At 43.0% G+C, this 18,602-nt stretch overlaps 1 protein-coding gene across 4 annotated transcripts; it reads right to left on the minus strand.

The window, feature by feature from the left end:
• Window positions 1-221: 221 nt before the first annotated feature.
• LRRC59 (leucine rich repeat containing 59) lies at window positions 222-16,723 on the minus strand. Of its 4 annotated transcripts, none has more exons than XM_083353142.1 (8): window positions 16,602-16,723; window positions 13,913-14,066; window positions 9,920-9,979; window positions 8,756-8,914; window positions 8,428-8,532; window positions 5,396-5,468; window positions 1,797-1,970; window positions 222-481 (listed from the first exon to the last, which is right to left on the minus strand). In XM_083353142.1, exons 2-8 carry the CDS (start codon window positions 14,015-14,017, stop codon window positions 240-242), a joined length of 918 nt encoding a protein of 305 aa, XP_083209268.1. In that variant the 5' UTR covers window positions 14,018-14,066; window positions 16,602-16,723; the 3' UTR covers window positions 222-239. The 4 variants fall into 4 exon arrangements, with proteins under 4 accessions (XP_083209268.1, XP_083209269.1, XP_083209270.1 ...); XM_083353143.1 differs by having other exon boundaries at window positions 16,606-16,646; XM_083353144.1 differs by having other exon boundaries at window positions 16,598-16,616.
• Window positions 16,724-18,602: the final 1,879 nt, after the last annotated feature.

Consider the following 18,602-nt stretch of genomic DNA (forward strand, 5'->3'; position numbering starts at 1 on the left):
TTTTTTCTACAGACCAGAAGTCTATGATTTGCAGCCTAAAAAAGCTCCACTCTGGAGGAAGAAAACGTTTATCAAAAGAACCACAGAAAAGAAGATCTGGGCCGTATTTCTGCTCTGTTTAAAGCTGCCACTGCTAAACAACTGAAAATGGTTTTCACCAGAGTTCAATTCCATAGGAATTCTGGCTATGTTAATGGAAAAAAAGCAGGAGGCAAGAGTCCTTCAGAACATTTACAGCATTATTGCTGTGAGTTTGGCTGCAGTATATTTTGAAAGATTTCACGACTTGGTAAAAAGGTCAATGCATCTTCATATAGCATGTTCACACTAACACACACTGGCTGGTGCTGTAGCTCTGTAACCCTACAAACAGCCAGAGCACTCAGGGCACCTAACAGGAGAAGCAGGAACATCTTCAGCAAAACTCTAGACCAAGAGCGTTCCTTTTTCAGTGAACGTGACGGATGGGAAACAGTGGGTTCTGTGGAAAAAAAAGAAAGAAAACAAGAATGTGGTATTAAACTGACCAACAAACCAAATTAATTCCATACTGAGCAGTAAGATTCATTGTGCCTCAGATAACTCATAAATTCAAAGTACATCCATTTAAAATCATCTTTGCTATTTAACAGCAAAGCATAGCAAGCAAATTAATTGGACTTTTCATGTTTAACTGATACTATTCAAGGCAAACATACGTGGCTTGTTAAACTCAGCCCAAATAGTTCAGGGAACCTTAATGTCCAGCCAAGATCTTTCTATACTTTAGGATTACTGCTGCCCAGATAGTGAGTGCTTTGATATCAGATTAATGGGCGTTTTTTTCTTAATGGCTAACATATTAGCCTTGCTGATGTAAAAAATAAAAAGCTACTATTATGGCTATATTATATAACCAAAATTTACTTCTCAGTTGTGAGAACTGGCAGAGAGAGATGGGGCAAATAAACATCTCAGTAGGCACGTGGATTGCTGTCTGTTTCTTTTTTTTCTTTTGCCATTTTTGAGCATTTTCCCCCATGAGTTTCTAGTTCTATATCTTCTGTGTCCTTGTTAGTCGTTCTGTGACAGCATACCGTATTTTCTGGTGTATAAGACGACTTTTTAACCCATGAAAATCTCAAAAGTCAGGGGTCGTCTTATACGCCGGGTGGGCTGGCTGGAAAACCTGGAGCGGATCTCCCATTTGGTCTGCACAGGGAAAGCAGGACCAATTGGAGAAGAAGCTACAGTCTGTGATTTTTTACAGGCTGGGGTCTGGGCGTCTTTCCTTCTAATGTTGAAGAGCAGCTGCAGTCTATCCCAACTTGAAAGGCAGGTGGGGAATGCAGCAAACAGAGCAGCTGCTCAGCTCTAAGGACACATTTGACTCAGGAACTGGGCGGGCGGGCTGGAAAACCTGGAACGGATCTCCCATTTGGTCTGCGCAGGGAAAGCTTTAGAGTGAATTAGGAAAAGTTTAATCCACTTGCACTGTTTTATGTTTACATGTTTGATGACAAACAGCCTTATGTTTATAAGTGACAGTTTTCCTACTAAGTACCTGCATGTCATAAGCATTTGAATTAAAATTACCATATTAAAATCAAATCTGATGTTTTTTAATTTTTAAAGAGGGGTAGTCTTATACGGCGAATATAGCCCAAACCCTATAATTTAACAGGAAATGTAGGGGGGTCTTCTTATATGCCCATTCGTCTTATACACCGGAAAATACGGTATTTATCAAACTTAGTGGTGATAATTTCTTCTCTATTACAGAACTTTTCCTTTACACAAGCACATTATTTTCTTACTTTGATTTTCACCCGTTTCTCTTCTTTGTTTTGTTGTCATTTTCTGCTTTGCAATTCTAAGGGCATCGTACTCTCTTCTCCGACGTTCTTTCTCTTCGGCCTTCTCCCGCTTACGTAGTTCCCTCTCTTGAGCCTCTCTTGCTTGCCGCTCTGCTTCACGCTTCTTCTCCAGCTCTGCACAGAAGCAAAAACCCAAAATATTTCCTTTAGAAAACCGTGCCTTTACACTGATCTGTCCAATCAAGAGAAAGAGGTGTGGTGAATTTATCCATCCAGCACAACCAAGGTTGCCTGCAAGGCCAGTCTATCCATTTCTATGCTGTAACATAAGAGGCATGAGAATACAGAGTAACAGTGACGGCTTCTCTTCACCAGCCATAACCAATAAAATAAACTCTTCAATACATATTTTGTAATATGTAAGTACAGTACGTTATCAATAATAAACATTTTAAACGTGCTGAAATGATGGTGTCAAACTTCTATTGCAAAAATATTATCACTCAGCAAAGTTGTATTTATCCTCCCACAAAAACCAGTGTCGTCTGGCTAGCTGCTCCTGGTGTAGTTGATCCTCTGGCCTGAGGATGGGCTGCTACCTGCAGCATGCTATTTAGAGCTTTCAAGCCCCTGTAATAAATCATACCGCTGAAACTCAGAAGCAAAATGGCTGGATTTTATGGTATAATTCTGAGAGACAAAAGTGGTACAATTTGCCAAGGAGAAGCCTTCTGCTCCCATTGTTACCTTTAGCAAGAGCACTTAGATACCATACAGATATACCAATGCTTTTACAGCTCTCTCTGAGCGGTTTACATATGTCAGCACATTGCCCCCAATTATCTGGTTCTTCATTTTACCACCTCGGAAGGATGGAAGGCTGAGTCAACCTTAAGTGGGTCACAAACTGCTGACTTGGACAGAGTTAGCCTGCAATACTGCATTCTAACCACTGCACCACCAGGGTTACCTTAAATTTTGTTCCAAAATCTTCAAGAACGGGCTAGATGATTTTAGACTCACCTCTTCTAGTGGAGTCTCCATGTCATTGAGCATCTGCAGTCAAACAGCTGAGCTATTCCCCCATTCCAATAAAGGAGCATATTTATAGCTCAAGGTTGAAATGAGGGGTCCTTGGTGCTCTCTGAGCTTGGTTGTTTTCTTGCAGACGTTTCATTACCCAAACTGGGTAACATTATCAGTGCTCGGAGCACCAAGGAACCTTCAAACCCTGATTCCTTCAAAGCTTACCATTCTTCCCCATGATCAGATGTAGAACAATACCATTACCATTTAGAATCAGAGTAATGCTAAGAAAATAAATTGTGAGCAGTTTATATTTTTTAAAAAGTTGATGTACAACCACATAATGGGCTTGGATTATGAACCAAAGTGTTTTGGAAATCCCTAGGAACTGTGGACATGCCTGATAGCAGTCATTTGGAACTTGGATGGAAAAAACAAGTTTGACAATTCAGAATTATAACTGGAAAGTTAATAAATATGTTGGGGGGCACCCATGAGGGGAAGAAAATCCCTCAAACCTCCACCAGCACTGAAAGGACATATAAGGCAATAACATGAGCAATATGAAACAACCCTTTGTGTGTATTAGTGGGCAGACCACCGAGCTGTCATCTGCCAGTAGACATTCTGGAACAACTTGGTACATTTATTATGTCAAGGACTTCCATTTCTGTAGATCAAACATATGTAAGTTCTCTATTTAGGAATGACTTAATAATATTGGGGGAGGCAGCACTATTGTACCCAGCACAATCAAGAGGAGATTCAGGTGCATTTTCCCCCACCCCCCAAAGCTAAGAAGTAAAAGGCTGCTAATTAGGCAGAAAAGCCTATAAAAGTAACACTAATAACCCAAAGTAGTTATTACTTCTTAAAAAAAAAGAAGCCATGCAGCAAATTTTGCTTTAGAACAGAAGGCTATTTTAAGGGGCTGTTTTAATCTCAGCTTGAATTGTTTAAGAATTGCGTAAGAATGTTAATCTCTCTTGTGACTAATCACTACCTACTAAAGAAGTGGCAGGAAGTGAGGGATTGTGTAAGAAAATTAATTTTATTCAAGAACAGATTGATAACAGATTGCGTTTTTAAGCATGAGAATGACTTGGATGGCGACACTGAAAGTCATTCAAGCGCCCCCTTGATTAGGTGAAATAGTCAATAGCTTAACTTAAGGGCTGTGGCCAGAGAGAGAGAGAGAGAGAGAGAGAGAGAGAGAGAGAGAGAGAGAGAGAGATGGAAGCTGGCACAAAAGTAAAAATATGCTGCCAATAACATTCTGACTACGCATGGTGAAAAAATGTCCTGTTCGTGGCAGACTGAGATTCTTCCCAGTCACATAAAATGTTTAGATCAAAGGGAATTTACAACTGCAAGATGCTAACATTTTATCGCAGTAAAATATTTTCAGCCAAACTGCCCTTTTTACTCTACAAAACAAACTATATCCATAACCTTCTTTCTTTCTCTCTCTCTGTGTGTCTCGGGGTGCGTACCAGCTTGGCAAAAAAGTACCGTATCTTGGAGGCTGTAGCTGCCCTTTCTATTCTACCGAACAGACTGCCCCAACAATGTCCACTTTTTTCAATGTGTGTACCTGTCAGCAACTAAATATAATCCACACTGGATTTGAATGAATACTTACCGTACTGCCTATCATGTGTATTTGTATTTTTCTATCAATTAGTCCAACTAAAAGGCAGAATGACCTTGAGGATAACATAACCTGACTCCCAATCTATGTTCTCCTTACTGATTACATAACAATGACCTAAATTAAAGCTGCAATACTGAAGGAACTGGAAAAAATTACAACACAAAAAGAAGAAAGGTATATCACATTCTCTAGACATTGGCTTCAGTTAGTTACATCATTTAATTTATACAGTGCCAAGGAACTGATTTCTGATACTGGTTTTGAGATGAATCATCACAGGTGAATTACAACACTCCACACACAAACTCTTGATAAAATTGTTAAGTGTGGGATGGGAAGGGAACTGTTATCTCAAACAGGGCATTTAGTCCTAGAACAATCTCTGTTCTATATATTGATATAGAAAATCTCCACTTCTCAAATGCAATCAATGCATCTTGAATATTTTTTTTAACTGCATATATTAACTAGCTTGTGGCGGAAGAAAATGTGGTGCCAAAGAAAAAGTGCCTGTGTTACCTTCCTAACCTTTGGAAGGGCATCCCACCTCTCCCATCTGGCATGGAAAGTACACACATACAAACTCAAAACTCACACTCCATCCACTTTTACAAGCAAGGCAAAGAGTTAATTTGTTAAGAGAAGTGAGGAGGATAGACCTAATTTAGGGTACAGATATAAGCATACTAAAAAATAAGAATGTAGCATAAGTCAAAATTAATGGAAAATAAGGATCTATAACACAGAAAGTAAATATATACCAAAGAGTTTGGTGTTAACTTAATTTCATGGGGGAAAAAATGCTTGCTTCATTGGTAATAAGCCACATGTGAGTTAAAAACCTATCCTGTGTAATTGAGTTGTGCCATTCCCCAAAGAAAGCCAACATCACAAAATGAAATAGAATTGTTAAATTTACCTTGTTCTTTCTCTAACTTTCGTTGCCTCTCACGATCTAATTCAGACTGGATGACTCTCATATGCTGCAATACCTTTGAGATACAAAAATATCAGTTTTTTTCACTTAAAGAACTAGGGGGAAAAAGAAGCATTCTTTTCTTTATGCACAGAGAAGATGATCTTAGGAAAGATGTTTGCAAAAAGGAAGTTAATTTGGCCAGTCCAAAAGTAATCTGCTTCTTAGACCGAGAAGACTTGAGAGGCCAAATGCCATTTAATCCAACTCTTCATTTCTGCACACAAAGGCATGATCCACTAGTGGACTGCAGGGTGGATAATAATCAATTTTTTAAAAAACAATTTTAAAAAATGGATTTTTAAAATTTAAAATAGATTTTTTTAATTGTTATCCAATTTATTTTAACAAAATGCTTTTGGAGTAAAAAAAGCTATCTAAATGCAGTTTTCTATTTAAGATAAATTAATAATTTAGTTTACTCAGCATGAAATGGAGCTTAGTTATGTAGCATGAGGCTAAATATTCTGCAATATTTACATTTTTGGTAAACTCATTCAATGAATCCAAGCTCTGCAAGCTGAGATAACATGCACTGCATTGATGCATTCACACAATTTCTCAGTAACCATGAGATAAATCATAAAACAAAAGTTCAGGAATATGCCCAGAGAGAAAATAATTCCCAATGAATGAAGCAAGTGAACAAAGTCACATACTACAAAAAGGAAGGGGAGAGGAACAAAGCCCTCAACCATAGTAAGAACTGAATTCCAACTGAAATATGGAAAAATGCATTTGATCCATGAGCATTTAGTATTATTCTCTTGTATACAAATTTTCAACAATCATTTACACAAATATCTTGCTGTTTATTCTTAAATGCCAAGAAAAATAAAAAGAAAGTGATATGGTTAAGTCTTAGGTACTTCCTGCCAATGAACATGAATCTTCCACATTGGAAGCATTGCTTAAGCATTGGAATCAAAGCAATAACATATCACATGACTTACTATAATATAAAACTGTATTAGAGAACATCTAGAATATTAATTCAAGTATATGCTATGACAAACATCTTAGCTACAAATCAGATCTAGTTACCTTAAAAATCAACGTACAGGTAGTCCTCGATTTATTATCACAATTGAGCCCAAACCTTATGTTGCTAAGTGAGAAATTTGTTAAGTAAGTTTTGCCATTTTACAACTTTCCTTGCCACATTTGTTAAGTGAATCACTGCAGTTGTTAAATTAGTAACACCTTTGTTAAGTGAAACTGGCTTCCCCATTGAGTTTGCTGGCAGAAAGTCTGCAGCTCTCATAAATATGAACCAGTTATCAAGGATCCAAATGTAAATCACATGACTATGGGGATGCAGCAGTAGTCATAAGTGTGAAAAATGGTCATAAGTCACTTTTTTCAATGCTGTTACTTCGGACAATCACTACACAAACTGTTGTAAGTCAAGGACTACCTATATATTAAGTGTACCTTGGACACAAAGGCCTTGGATTGAGAGGAACTGGAGTAAGCCTCAACCTTTCTGACTAGCATTTGTAATTAACTCTTCCTGGTTTGATTCTTTAAGTGGTATCCCTCTGGCCAGGCTGCCAACCCCAGCAACCCCTGTAGGGATCTGGCTATTGTGTGTGCAACTGTCAGGCTTACCCAGGCCCTGGAATAAGGCTGGAATGATAGCAGGAAAGATTGAGATGAACATAAATGAAAGGATGTCCACAACATTGGGTCAATGTCTGCCAGCATCATTCCCTGTACTTTTCCAGGGCCACGAAGGGCTGTTTCCTAAAGTCCAGCACCCCTCTTACATGTTCTCTGCAGCTGGAATGACTGCTCTGGAGACAGACGTAGAAAAGAGCCAGTTCCTCCTATCACTGCTCTCAGCTGCAATATCTGTGCAGAAAGAACAAGGAACGTGTTGTTCCCTGCTAAGCCGCGATTTCTGAGGCACTGTGACTGTCCTATCCCTTGAGGGCACTCTGGTGAGCAGGTGTCCAGATAGTTGTAAATATAGGCAAACTGAATTCTCAAGGGTTCTACCCACACCTAAATGCCAAAACAAACTGAAGGGGAAAGGGCCCTGAATTGTGGAATTGCTCCATCCTATATGCAAATATGAGGAAACTCTCCATCCTAAAAATCTGCCATCTAATCAATCAGTCCAGCAGCTTGAGACTTTGAATTCCTCTAAAGGCCTCCTCTGGTACCTAAATAATATTGAGAATATGCTGGAATTCCTTTCCCAGGTTGACAAACTGGCTTCGGGATCCAAAAATTCAAAGAGTTTTAATATTTGAAAGGCAGTAAAAAAATCTAATTCCAAATGTGATTAAGAAATGTGGTTCGGCCAAGCTTTACATCCATATAGACATTACAACTTTGAGCTTAGTTGCAACCCCTTAACTCTCAACCACTTGACTCACAAGCTGACTACAAAAACCCCAGTTCCTATGGTCTACTCATGAGGAGCAGCTGCCCAGAGTATATGCAGGTGATCACAGTCTCTCTCCTTTCTGCCAGCCAGCCAGGATTCACCCTCTGGCTGCTGATCTCCACCATAATGTTGCCCCCATCCTTCATGGACGTCTAGCTCACCACCTCCTCACCGGAATTGTTGTCTGCCAGCTCTTGATATGGAGGGAAAGGCACTAGAAAGGACCACCTGTAGTGATTTTTTTTAAAAAAAAGTTTTATAGTTCATTTTTTATTTTTGAATTGGGACATTTTTGCACCTTAGACCATGGACCAGCACGGGGGAGGGGCATACCAGCAACCGGGCTGCACAAACAAGTGAAGCCCCACCCACTGGATACAGGCAACACACGAAACCACGCCCCCTCTGGTGTGTGGAAAAATCTTTCTCCACAGAATCGGTCCCTGGTGCCCAAAAGGTTGGGGGGCCCTGCCTTACGAGTGAGTTAAAAAAAAAGTGAGAAAATGACCCAGAATATTAAGAAACTGACTCAAAGGCGAAGGAAGACCATTGGACCAAAATAAAAAGTGAATTAACTTACCCTGACAGCTGCCAGTTTACACTGCTTTTCATCCAAGCAATCTCCAGCTACCTTAGCTAGTGCAGGATCCAAAGGGTTGTCTTTCAGATCAAGCCATTTCAGGTTCTAAAAGGGAAATGCATTGAGAACTAGACCCAGATCACGATCATCATTTTTCAGTTTTACCTCTTTGGAAGCATTCCAATTAGTGCTGCCTTCGGTGTTTCGGAGCAAAGAACAGTAAGAACAGATACCTAAATGCACCTTTATTGCTGGACAATGATAAAAAAAAATCTCCAATATCTCCTAGGCTAAACCCAATCCAAAAGTTGTAAAAGAACAGGATTACCTTGAGCTGGGCAAAACTAACAGGCAAAGTAGCCAATCGATTGTTCAGCAGATCCAAGTGTTGCAAGTTGATCAAGCGCCCAAAGTCCGACGGTAGATGCTGAAGCCGATTTTTGCTTAAATCCAATTTTACCAGATGGGTCAAGTTGCAGAACTCTGACTGGAACCCAAACATAAGTAAAACATGAAACCATGCCCTTGCTAGGCATAAGGCTACTTAAATTATTTCTGAACAAAGATACACAGGACTGACCTGTTCAGAAAACTGAGAAGTGATATCTAAGGCTGGAGGTTCAAAGACTTTAATGGCCAGTTTCTCTCTTAAGCTATTTATAAAATGGGAACGCAACCTTTCTTATCCTTTCCTCTTAGATCACATCCAGGACACGTGTTTTCCACCAGGAGATGTGATGGGAGGTGGAGTCGCAGGAGGAAGGGGCTTTTCCCCAGAGGGCAAAGAGGCACTGGAGCCTGGAAAGTATGGTAGGCAGGAAGAGGGCGGCCCCTCCCTAGCAGTTCACAGACTACCGGTATATCTGGGGCTATGCAGATAGCGGTTTTAGTCTGGGAATACTCTGTCTGTAGCTAAAGAATAATAAACTACTCAGAAGTAACTCCACGTGTTCTTCTTGGGGCCTCACATGGAAATACACAATGCACCAAACATGTTCCAAGGAAAAAAAAGTCATATCAAAATACTATTATTCTAAACTCATGGGATCCTAGTTGCAAATCTACATGAAGAACAAGTTTGGTGTTGCCTAGTGTCACCCTCGCACTATCTGCTGACATAGTATAAAACTGTGTATCATATATACAGTACATCTCTTCATTGTGAAATGAAAGTGCGTACATTAGAAAAAAAGGGTTACCTGCACGTCCTTCCAACTTTGATATTTGGGTTTGCACATTTCAAAGCACATAAGCCAACAGTATATTGCATGTATCCTATTCTTGTGGTTTATTGCCACAGTTTATGGCTTAGAAACTCAATTTATAAATTGTTTAGCACTGTCCTTTTCAGTGACTCTGACATCCAATAATCAATGGTCTTATCTCGGAAAATAACAGTAAAAGCTCCTTTGCCACCACAGAAGATAAGACTGTATATACTATATAACATCAATAAGGGAAAGTTCCTCCAAGATATATGGTTGAAACTTACTGGTAAAGTAGCAAGATTATTACAGGACAAATCCAAAACTGTCGCCTTTGGAAGTCCTGCCTGAAAAAGAACCAAAGAATTAGAATTTAAAATTGTATCATGCCTTTAAAGGTGTGCTAGTCGTTTCTGACTCTAGGGGCCGGTGCTCATCTCCGTTTCAAAGCCAAAGAGCCAGCACCTGTCCGAGGACGTCTCCGTGGTCATGTGGCCGGCATGACTAGACGCCAAAGGTGCACGGAACGCTGTTACCTTCCCACCATAGTGGTCCCTATTTTTCTACTTGCACTTTTACGTGCTTTCAAACTGCTAAGTTGGCAGAAGCTGGGACGAGTAACAGGCGCTCACTCTGTTACACGGCACTCGGGATTCGACCCGCCAAATTGCCGACCTTCTAATCGTCAAGCTTAGCATCCTAACCCACTGAGCCACCACGTCCCTACATCATGTCTTTACTAACCAACAATAAATCCCTGCAACCTTAGTATTACATTTTGATAACAGAAACCTTCAGAATTCAATATTTGCTATAATATGGGCAAGCTTTACATTTTCATTAGATAGCAAAATCCCAAAGATACTCACTTACCATACAGGCAGTTCTACTAGCCACCATTCAACAATACTACAATCTGTTCTCAAAGTTACAACTGCCATACCACCACCATCACCACCTGCGGTCATGTGATCACATTATGATCACATGACCACAGGTGGTGATGGTGGTAGTATGGCAGCGATCATATTTTCGGCACTTGGCAACCAGCTTGCATTATAACCAGTTGCAGCATCCCATGTCACATAAGCATTTGCAACATTTTTTGCCAGTTTCCAGTCTTGCAAAAAATGCCCATTCAGGAGAATGGGTTTACTTAATTATCATATATTTACCTAATAATTGTGGTGACTTGCTTTACAACCATCATAAAAACAGCTGCAAAATTAAATCAGGCCACATGGTGACCACTTAATGGCTGGAATGACTTAGCATCAAAATGCTAGGCTCAATTATGATAAGTCAGGACTACCTACAGTATATTATAGTTATGGCCTGATATCATATCTTAATTTAGAATTAAATTACATCATTTAAATCCCACGAGATTTATCAATGAGTTAGAAATGGGGTCTTTTGGCCTTCAGCTACATGAGGCAATGGAAATCACAGGTTGCTCACATAACTGGCGGTCATCTCCGCTTCTCTGAGTGAGGGTCACTTCCCCACCGCCTTGAAGGAGGCGGTGGTGAGACCTCTCCTCAAGAAGCCCACCTTGGACCCATCCTCATTGAATAACTTTCGTCCAGTCTCCAATCTTCGCTTCCTTGCGAAGGTTGTTGAGAGCGTGGTGGCGCACCAACTCCCTCAGATCCTGGACGAAGCGGTTTATCTAGACCCGTACCAATCGGGCTTCAGGCCGGGGTACAGCACGGAGACGGCATTGGTCGCTCTGATAAATGATCTCTGGAGAGCCCGGGACAGGGGCCATTCCTCTGTCCTAGTCTTATTAGACCTCTCGGCGGCTTTCGATACCATCGACCATGGTATCTTGCTGCGACGCCTCAGGGGACTGGGAGTGGGAGGCACGGTTCTGCGCTGGTTCTCCTCCTTTCTCCAGGGTCGCTCGCAGTCGGTGTTGGCAGGAGGACAGAGGTCGACCCCGAGGCCTCTCGCTTGCGGAGTACCTCAGGGGTCGGTCCTCTCGCCTCTCCTGTTCAACATCTACATGAAACCGCTGGGCGAGATCATTCGCAGCTTTGGAGTAGGGTACCATCAGTATGCTGATGACACCCAGCTTTTCATCTCAACTCCAAACAACATCAGTGATGCCCTCGACGTGATGTCCCGCTGCCTGAAAGTGGTCCGGGAATGGATGGGGAGGAACAGGCTTCAACTGAACCCGGACAAGACTGAATGGCTGTACGTACCGGCTAGCCAGGATACTCAGAACATCCCATCCCTTAACATCGGGGACGAGTTACTACCCCCTGTTGATAGGGCCCGCAACCTGGGTGTCCTCCTTGACTCGCAGCTCTCCCTGGAAGATCACATAGGAGCTGTGACCAAGGGGGCCTTCTCCCGGGTTCGACTAGTTCGCCAATTACGGCCTTATCTGGACCTGGATGCCTTACGTACAGTCACCCATGCTCTTGTGACCTCTCGCCTAGACTACTGTAACGCTCTCTACTTGGGGCTGCCCTTGAGATCCACTCGGAAGCTTCAACTGGTGCAAAGTGCAGCGGCGCGGACACTCTTGGGAGCCTCCCGATACTCCCATATCACACCTCTCCTCCGTGCGCTACACTGGCTTCCAGTTGCCTTCCGTGTGAAGTTCAAGGTGCTGACAATGACATACAAAGCCCTACATGGCATGGGTCCGGACTACCTGCGGGAGCACCTTCTGCCAATGTCAACGCCCCACCGTCCTGTGCGCTCCCACAGAGAGGGCCTCCTCAGGGTGCCACCGCTCAAGGAATGTCGGCTGGTGGCCCCCAGGGGGAGGGCATTCTCAGTGGGTGCGCCAGCCCTCTGGAACAGCTTGCCAACCGAAATCCGGATGGCCCCCGACCTCCGCACCTTCCGGCGCGAATTAAAAACTTACCTGTTCCAGCAGTCCGGCCTGGCCTGATAGCTCTTATTGGGGTCCCAATTTGTATTTTACTATTGTTTGTTTTTCACTACGGTTCATTCTGTATGCCTATCTTATTTTGTACACCGCCCTGAGTCCCTCGGGAGAAGGGCGGTTTATAAAAACAAATAAATAAATAAATAAATAAATAACTGGAAACGCCTATATATACTCTCATTCCCACATGCTCCACCTGATCACAAATATTTTCACTCACTGTGCTTTCATATGCCCTCTTTCATTATCCCATCTCTAGCCTGGGACCTGTTTAGAGACTGCTGTTTCCAATGGAAGGAAACAGGAATTTCAAGATAAACTGCTGAGAAGGGGATGGGAAGCATAATTCACCCCGCCTATTCCTATGATCTTCAGCAGAGCTTTAGTCATCACAAAATTTTACCAGATGGCAATGCCACAGAATTTATGGATTTCTGTTTGTATTATTAGAGTTCCATAACCAGTTGAGAGGTATGAAGTTTTGTGAAAGTTAAAACTTTTCTGAAGTTTGATAATCTAGAAGTTTCTACAAAATAAAAGGCAACACCTGAACAAGAAGAAACCTTCCCACAATCCACATACATTTTCTTCAAGGAAACATTCAAACCCTGTTGCTATTTTGCTTTCTGTAGTCAACAGCCCAGCATCACGACATGCTTACTGGCTGTTGTCTGAAACTGCAAACATACAAAAGGTGCACATGACAGAAACCGGTCAAGAGATTTCAGATTTCCCCTGAAACCTCTTGACCTGTTTCCATCATGTGCATGTTTTGAGTTCTTCTGCTGCCGCTCACGGCAAGACGCCACATGGCTCCTCATGCAGATCGCAACGCTGCTGCCCCACACAGGCCACGAGTCCCGTCATGGTAATCGCACTGCTGCCGCTTGCAGGAGGCTGCGTGGTGCATTGCGCCTCTTGCACCCGTGCTGCCGCTCACCAACCTAGCAACTGGAAAGCATGAAAATGTGAGTAGATAAATGGGTATCACTTTGGTGGGAAGGTAACAACACTCTGTGAAGTTATGCTGTCCACATGACTTATGGAAATGTCTTTGGATAGCGCTGGCTCAATGGCCCTTGAAATGGAGATGAGCACCACCAATAGTCAGCAATGGCTACCAGAGACAAATCTATAGGGACTCCTTTACCTTTACCTCTACAATGTTTCATAATTATGTATTTTTTAAGAGTAGCCCCACTAGTTCTAACAATATTTCAACTGTAAATGTAAATTGAATATAAATTTACTTTTCTAAAGAAGTGCAAGATTGACTCATTCCCCAATGAATTTCAGAAACCCTATAACTTTACACAGAATCCTACATAAGCACCTGTATTATCCTACAGGCCATAAGAAAACAGATACCTACCAGCTCCTTAACTGGGACTTCATTCAGATCACACAAACTTAAATCCAGTTCATTGCCATCCAGTTTGTCCTTCAAATTAATTCCTTTTCCTGCAGATTTTGCCATAATTTCCAATGAAGCAAAATCGTCCAATCAATCTGATATACTTATGTTCCTAAGAAAATAGAAATAGTCAGGTTTCACATATTAGGGCGGTAGACAAATCTTATTGATAGTTAAATACACATGGTTATTTTACTGACATATTGTTTTATCTTTAACATATATAATAATAAACACTATATGTGCTGGTTATATAAAAAGCAAATTCTATAGAACCGTGGTGGCGAACCTATGGCATGTGTGCCACAGGTGGCACGCAGAACTCTCTCTGTGGGCACACAGGCAATCACCCCACTCCTGGGCCTTCAGCTGGGTTTTTAAAAACCTTTTTGCTTTAGGTCTCCATCACCGTGTGCAAAAAAAAAAAGGTTCAATCAATTTCAACTTCTCGCAGGAAAAAAAAAGATCTCACAACGTTGGAATTGAACTTTTTAGTCCCACCCAGTCTGTTGTTACCACCACAGCCATGCCCACCAAATGGGCCAGGCCCACCGATTGGCTATACCCACCCAATGGGCCACACCCACCCAATTGGCCATGCCCACCCGACAATACGTAAGTGGGTTTTGGGTTGTAGTTTGGGCACTCGGTCTCTAAAAGTTTCGCCATCACTGTTATAGAATATAGCAACCATTAGCAATTGTACCTGCTTTGTATTGACTCAGAAGCGAAGCTGGGTCAGTTCTGGTTAAAACCTGAAAACACGGCTAGCAGGGAATGTCAGGTGTGTGTGGGAGGGGAACTACAAAGTTGAAAAGCACCCTAGAAGCAAACTGTGGCTTTTTTTTAACTGTTATTAAAAAAAAAAACTCTGCATGGACCAGAAAGTCATCAGAGGCAAAGTTCTACTCCAAGAAAGTGGTGTGTACCGTATGGACTCATATTTCAATTGTATTTAGAAATTATTTCTAATTTCTAGGGGGGGGGGAAACAACATTTTTACTTATGTGGGAGGCTGGTGGGTGACTCTCAAGAATCTATGGGACATCCCACTGAGAAAGCTCTGTCACTTACAACCACCCACCTAATTTCATTCTCTAAAAAAAGGTGGGTGGAAATATTTCTTCAGCCAGACATTCCAGCTCCAAGCTGTTCAGGATATTAAAGTCAGCACCAAGAGTCTGAAATGGGGCAAGAAATATATGGAGAAGATAGGCATCTAGAGTCCTTTCCTCAAAGCAAATGATCACTTGAGCAGGAAAAAGAAGTCAAGCTTAAATCAAGGGCATCTTCCACTGTACCCCAGGGATAGAAACAAAGCCAGCTTCCTAACCTTATGGAATTAAGTCCACCACAACTATTTGATATATCATCCCTTGTCATTTTTCACAGTTGGGTGTTGGAAAACTGAAATGAACTGTAAACTGTAAAACTTAACTGTAAAACTTAATGTTTATTACTTGCAGTTAGTTATAATCCTTTTTTTAAGAGCAGAAGCCCATTGCTTTTCATCAGGTGATACAAACATCAGGCACTTTTTCCTAATGATAATTTCCAGTGGGGAACTTTGCAGCTGCTGAATCTCTGTCAAGCCAAGTTAAGTAAAGAAACAGGCTGAAATGGTACCATGTGATTTGGATATTTTCAAAATTAACAGAATAACAGAGCTGGAAGGGACCTCGGAGGTCTTCTAGTCCAACCCTTGTTCAAGCAGGAAACCCTAGACCAGGGGTAGGCAACCTTGGCTCTTTTATGACTCATGGACTTCAACTCCCAGAATTCCTGAGCCAGCCATGCTGAGGGGAAAAACAGAGAGGATTCCAAGCTGAGCCATGCTGGCTCAGGAATTCTGGGAGTTGAAGTCCATGAGTCATAAAAGAGCCAAGGTTGCCTACCCCTGCCCTAGACCGTTTCAGACAAATGGCTGTCCAATCTCTTCTTAAAAACTTCCAGTGTTGGACCACCCACAACTTCTCGAGGCAAGCCGTTCCACTGGTTAATTGTTCTCATTAAGGAAGTTCTAGGTTCCGTTTTCACAACTTTTGTGGCATGCAACCCTAGCCGGGGCTAACCGGACCAGTTTAACTAATGAGTCCAGGTTTCTGAGATTGACGATACACTGATCACGGATTTAAGCACACAAGCAGGACTCGCGTAACGTGTTAAGCTGAAACGGGGTTGAGCAGAGTCTAGCAGACGTATGAGCCATGGAGTCAACAGGACGAAAGTGGCACCGAGAGCGAGACACACACACACACACACACACACACACACACCCCGCGGCCAAGCCCAGCCCGGGTGGACTTTGGACTTCTACGGCGGTGTTCGCGGCTCACGAGCAACCCTCGTCCGTCTCCGGTGCCAGGAGAGAAGCCCCTCCTGTTGCAGCGACTCCAAGAGGCCCTGCAGCAGCAGTTACACCCCTTTCCCCCAGCGCTACTGCTACCCAACCACCCACCCGCTTTGCCACGCCGCGCTAGCCGACGGGGACGGCAACGGCAGTAGGCAAGCCGAAACCAAGCGAGCCGGTGGCCGTGAGAGAGCTCGAGAGACAGAATTGCGCCCGCCCGCCTCAACCTGGAAGCCAAAGACCAAAGGGGAGCCCTCCCTGCCGAAGGAGACCCGCGCGCGGAGACGCCCCACTCACTCACGCGCCGCTACCGCGCCCGCCCGGGCCAGCCGCTTCCGGACCTCCCTCTCTGTCTCTCTCTCTCTCTCTCTCTCTCCGGGTCCCCCTCCCACGTTAGAGAACAACCAGCGAGAGAAGCCACGTAGCAGCGAGAACGCCTCGCGGAAATCAGGAAATGGCCCCGCAGCGCCCTCCGGAGGCTATGAATGTCCTTGGGCTCAGTTTAATCTGAGCGGGGGGTGGGGGTGGGGGGCGGAGTTACGCTCGAGGTTAGCCGGCGACGTGGGCCGCTGCTATTGGATCATCATCTTCATCATCTCAACGAAGCATGTCCGCAAGCGGCGTTTTCCGTTTCTGAATTTAAAAAAGCCGAATAGAAAGTTTAGCAGTGATAAAGTGAAATTTGGTGTCTGTTTAGCTTCTCCAGGATAGAGAAGGGATTAATCTGGAACCTCCCTCTTGGTGACAATACTACAATATGTAGAGGGGGGTCAACTTATTTTCCAAAGCACCAGAGAGCAAGACAAGAAACAATGGTTGGAAACTTACAAAGAGAGAAGCAACCTGGAATTAAGGAAAAAGGTCCTGGCAGTGAGGACAATTAATCAGTGGAACCACTTGCCTTCCGGAATCGTGGGCGCTCCATCACTGGAGGTTTTTAAGAAGAGACTAGACAGTTACTTGTCCGAGATGGTATAGGTTCTCCCGCTTGAGCAGGGGGCTGGACTAGAAGACCTCCAAGGTCCCTTCCAGCTCTATTCCAGTGGCGTAGCGTGGGGGGTGCAGGGGGGGCCGGCCGCACCGGGTGCAACATCTGGGGGGGTGCGCTCGCACTCGCAGCTCTCTGCCCCTGCCTGGCTCACTCACTCTCTCTCACTGCAGTGCTGGCTGTGCGAATCCGATCCGAGCCGCCGGGTCGCCGCCCACTGTGGAAGGGGGGTGCCAGGCGTGCGGTGCGGTGCGGTGCGGAGAGAGAGTGAGGGACTATCTGGGGGAGGGACAGAAGGCTAAAGGGAATTACTTGCCTTGCCCCGGGTGCTGACAACCCACACTACACCACTGCTCTATTCTATTCTAGAATTCTTGATAGCACCGATCATTTTGCAATTTTCCAGTCTAATCAACACCCTCAAAGCCCTTCATGTAGCCCAGCTCTTAACCGATGTGTTTTAATGCTCTGTGTGTCTTTGTTTTTGAGTATTTATTGATTTTTGCCAGGAGGAAGAGGAAGAAAAAAAATGCTGGGCAAGGTGGAAAGAAAAAAGGACAATCAACAGCAAAGTGGATGGACCTAGTTATAGTGGTATAAGTAGTCCTCGACTTACAAGCATTTGAAAATAAAAGGCACTGAAAAAGTGACTTAACACACTTATGACCACTGCAGCATCCTCGTGGTCACAGGTTCAAATTCTGGCACCTGGCAAGTATTATGACTGTTGCTGTGTCCCATGATCATGTGATTACCTTTTGCGATCTTCTGAAAGCAAAGTCAATGGGGAAGCAGATTCACTTTACAACTTATTTACACAGTTGTAAAAGTAACAAGTGCAGTGATTCACTTAACTGTGGAAGAAATGGGGCAAAATTCACTTAACAGCTGTCTTGCTTAGCAATGGAAATTTTGGGCTCAACCCTGATCATAAGTCAACTACCTACAATGAGTGGACCATTAGAAGATCTGAAGGATCAAGTTGGGGATAGATTGTCCAGGAAGGCATTCTATATGGTCACTAAGAGTCCACCTGACGTGACACATAATATATATTACTATAGATTTTCTTCAGTGAAGTTTTTGTCTTTCCAAAATTATCAGTAGACCACTCATGGGAGTTAGTTCAAATAAATACATATGAGATCAAGCTCCTTGTATATTGATTTTCTGACTCATTGCCTTCTTGGATCTATGCCATGAAATCTATGTTCAGACCTTTAAAATTATGCAATATTGAAGTCTGGTACGTATTGCAAAAGAAACTTAAGTTCATTGCCTTCTAAAGAGCAAACATGACATTTCTCTGA

This window comes from Vipera ursinii (genome assembly GCF_947247035.1).
Source record: "Vipera ursinii genome assembly, chromosome: 2".
In the NCBI taxonomy this organism is placed as follows: domain Eukaryota; kingdom Metazoa; phylum Chordata; class Lepidosauria; order Squamata; family Viperidae; genus Vipera; species Vipera ursinii.

Coding starts and splice junctions, on each gene's coding strand:
- LRRC59 (XM_083353142.1), bottom strand. CDS start 14,017: ATGGCAAAATCTGCAGGAAAAGGAATTAATTTGAAGGACAAACTGGAT. Junction 8,915..9,919: donor ATAATCTTGCTACTTTACCA/GTAAGTTTCAAC, acceptor TTTGGGTTCCAG/TCAGAGTTCTGCAACTTGAC. Junction 8,533..8,755: donor TTAGTTTTGCCCAGCTCAAG/GTAATCCTGTTC, acceptor TTTCCCTTTTAG/AACCTGAAATGGCTTGATCT.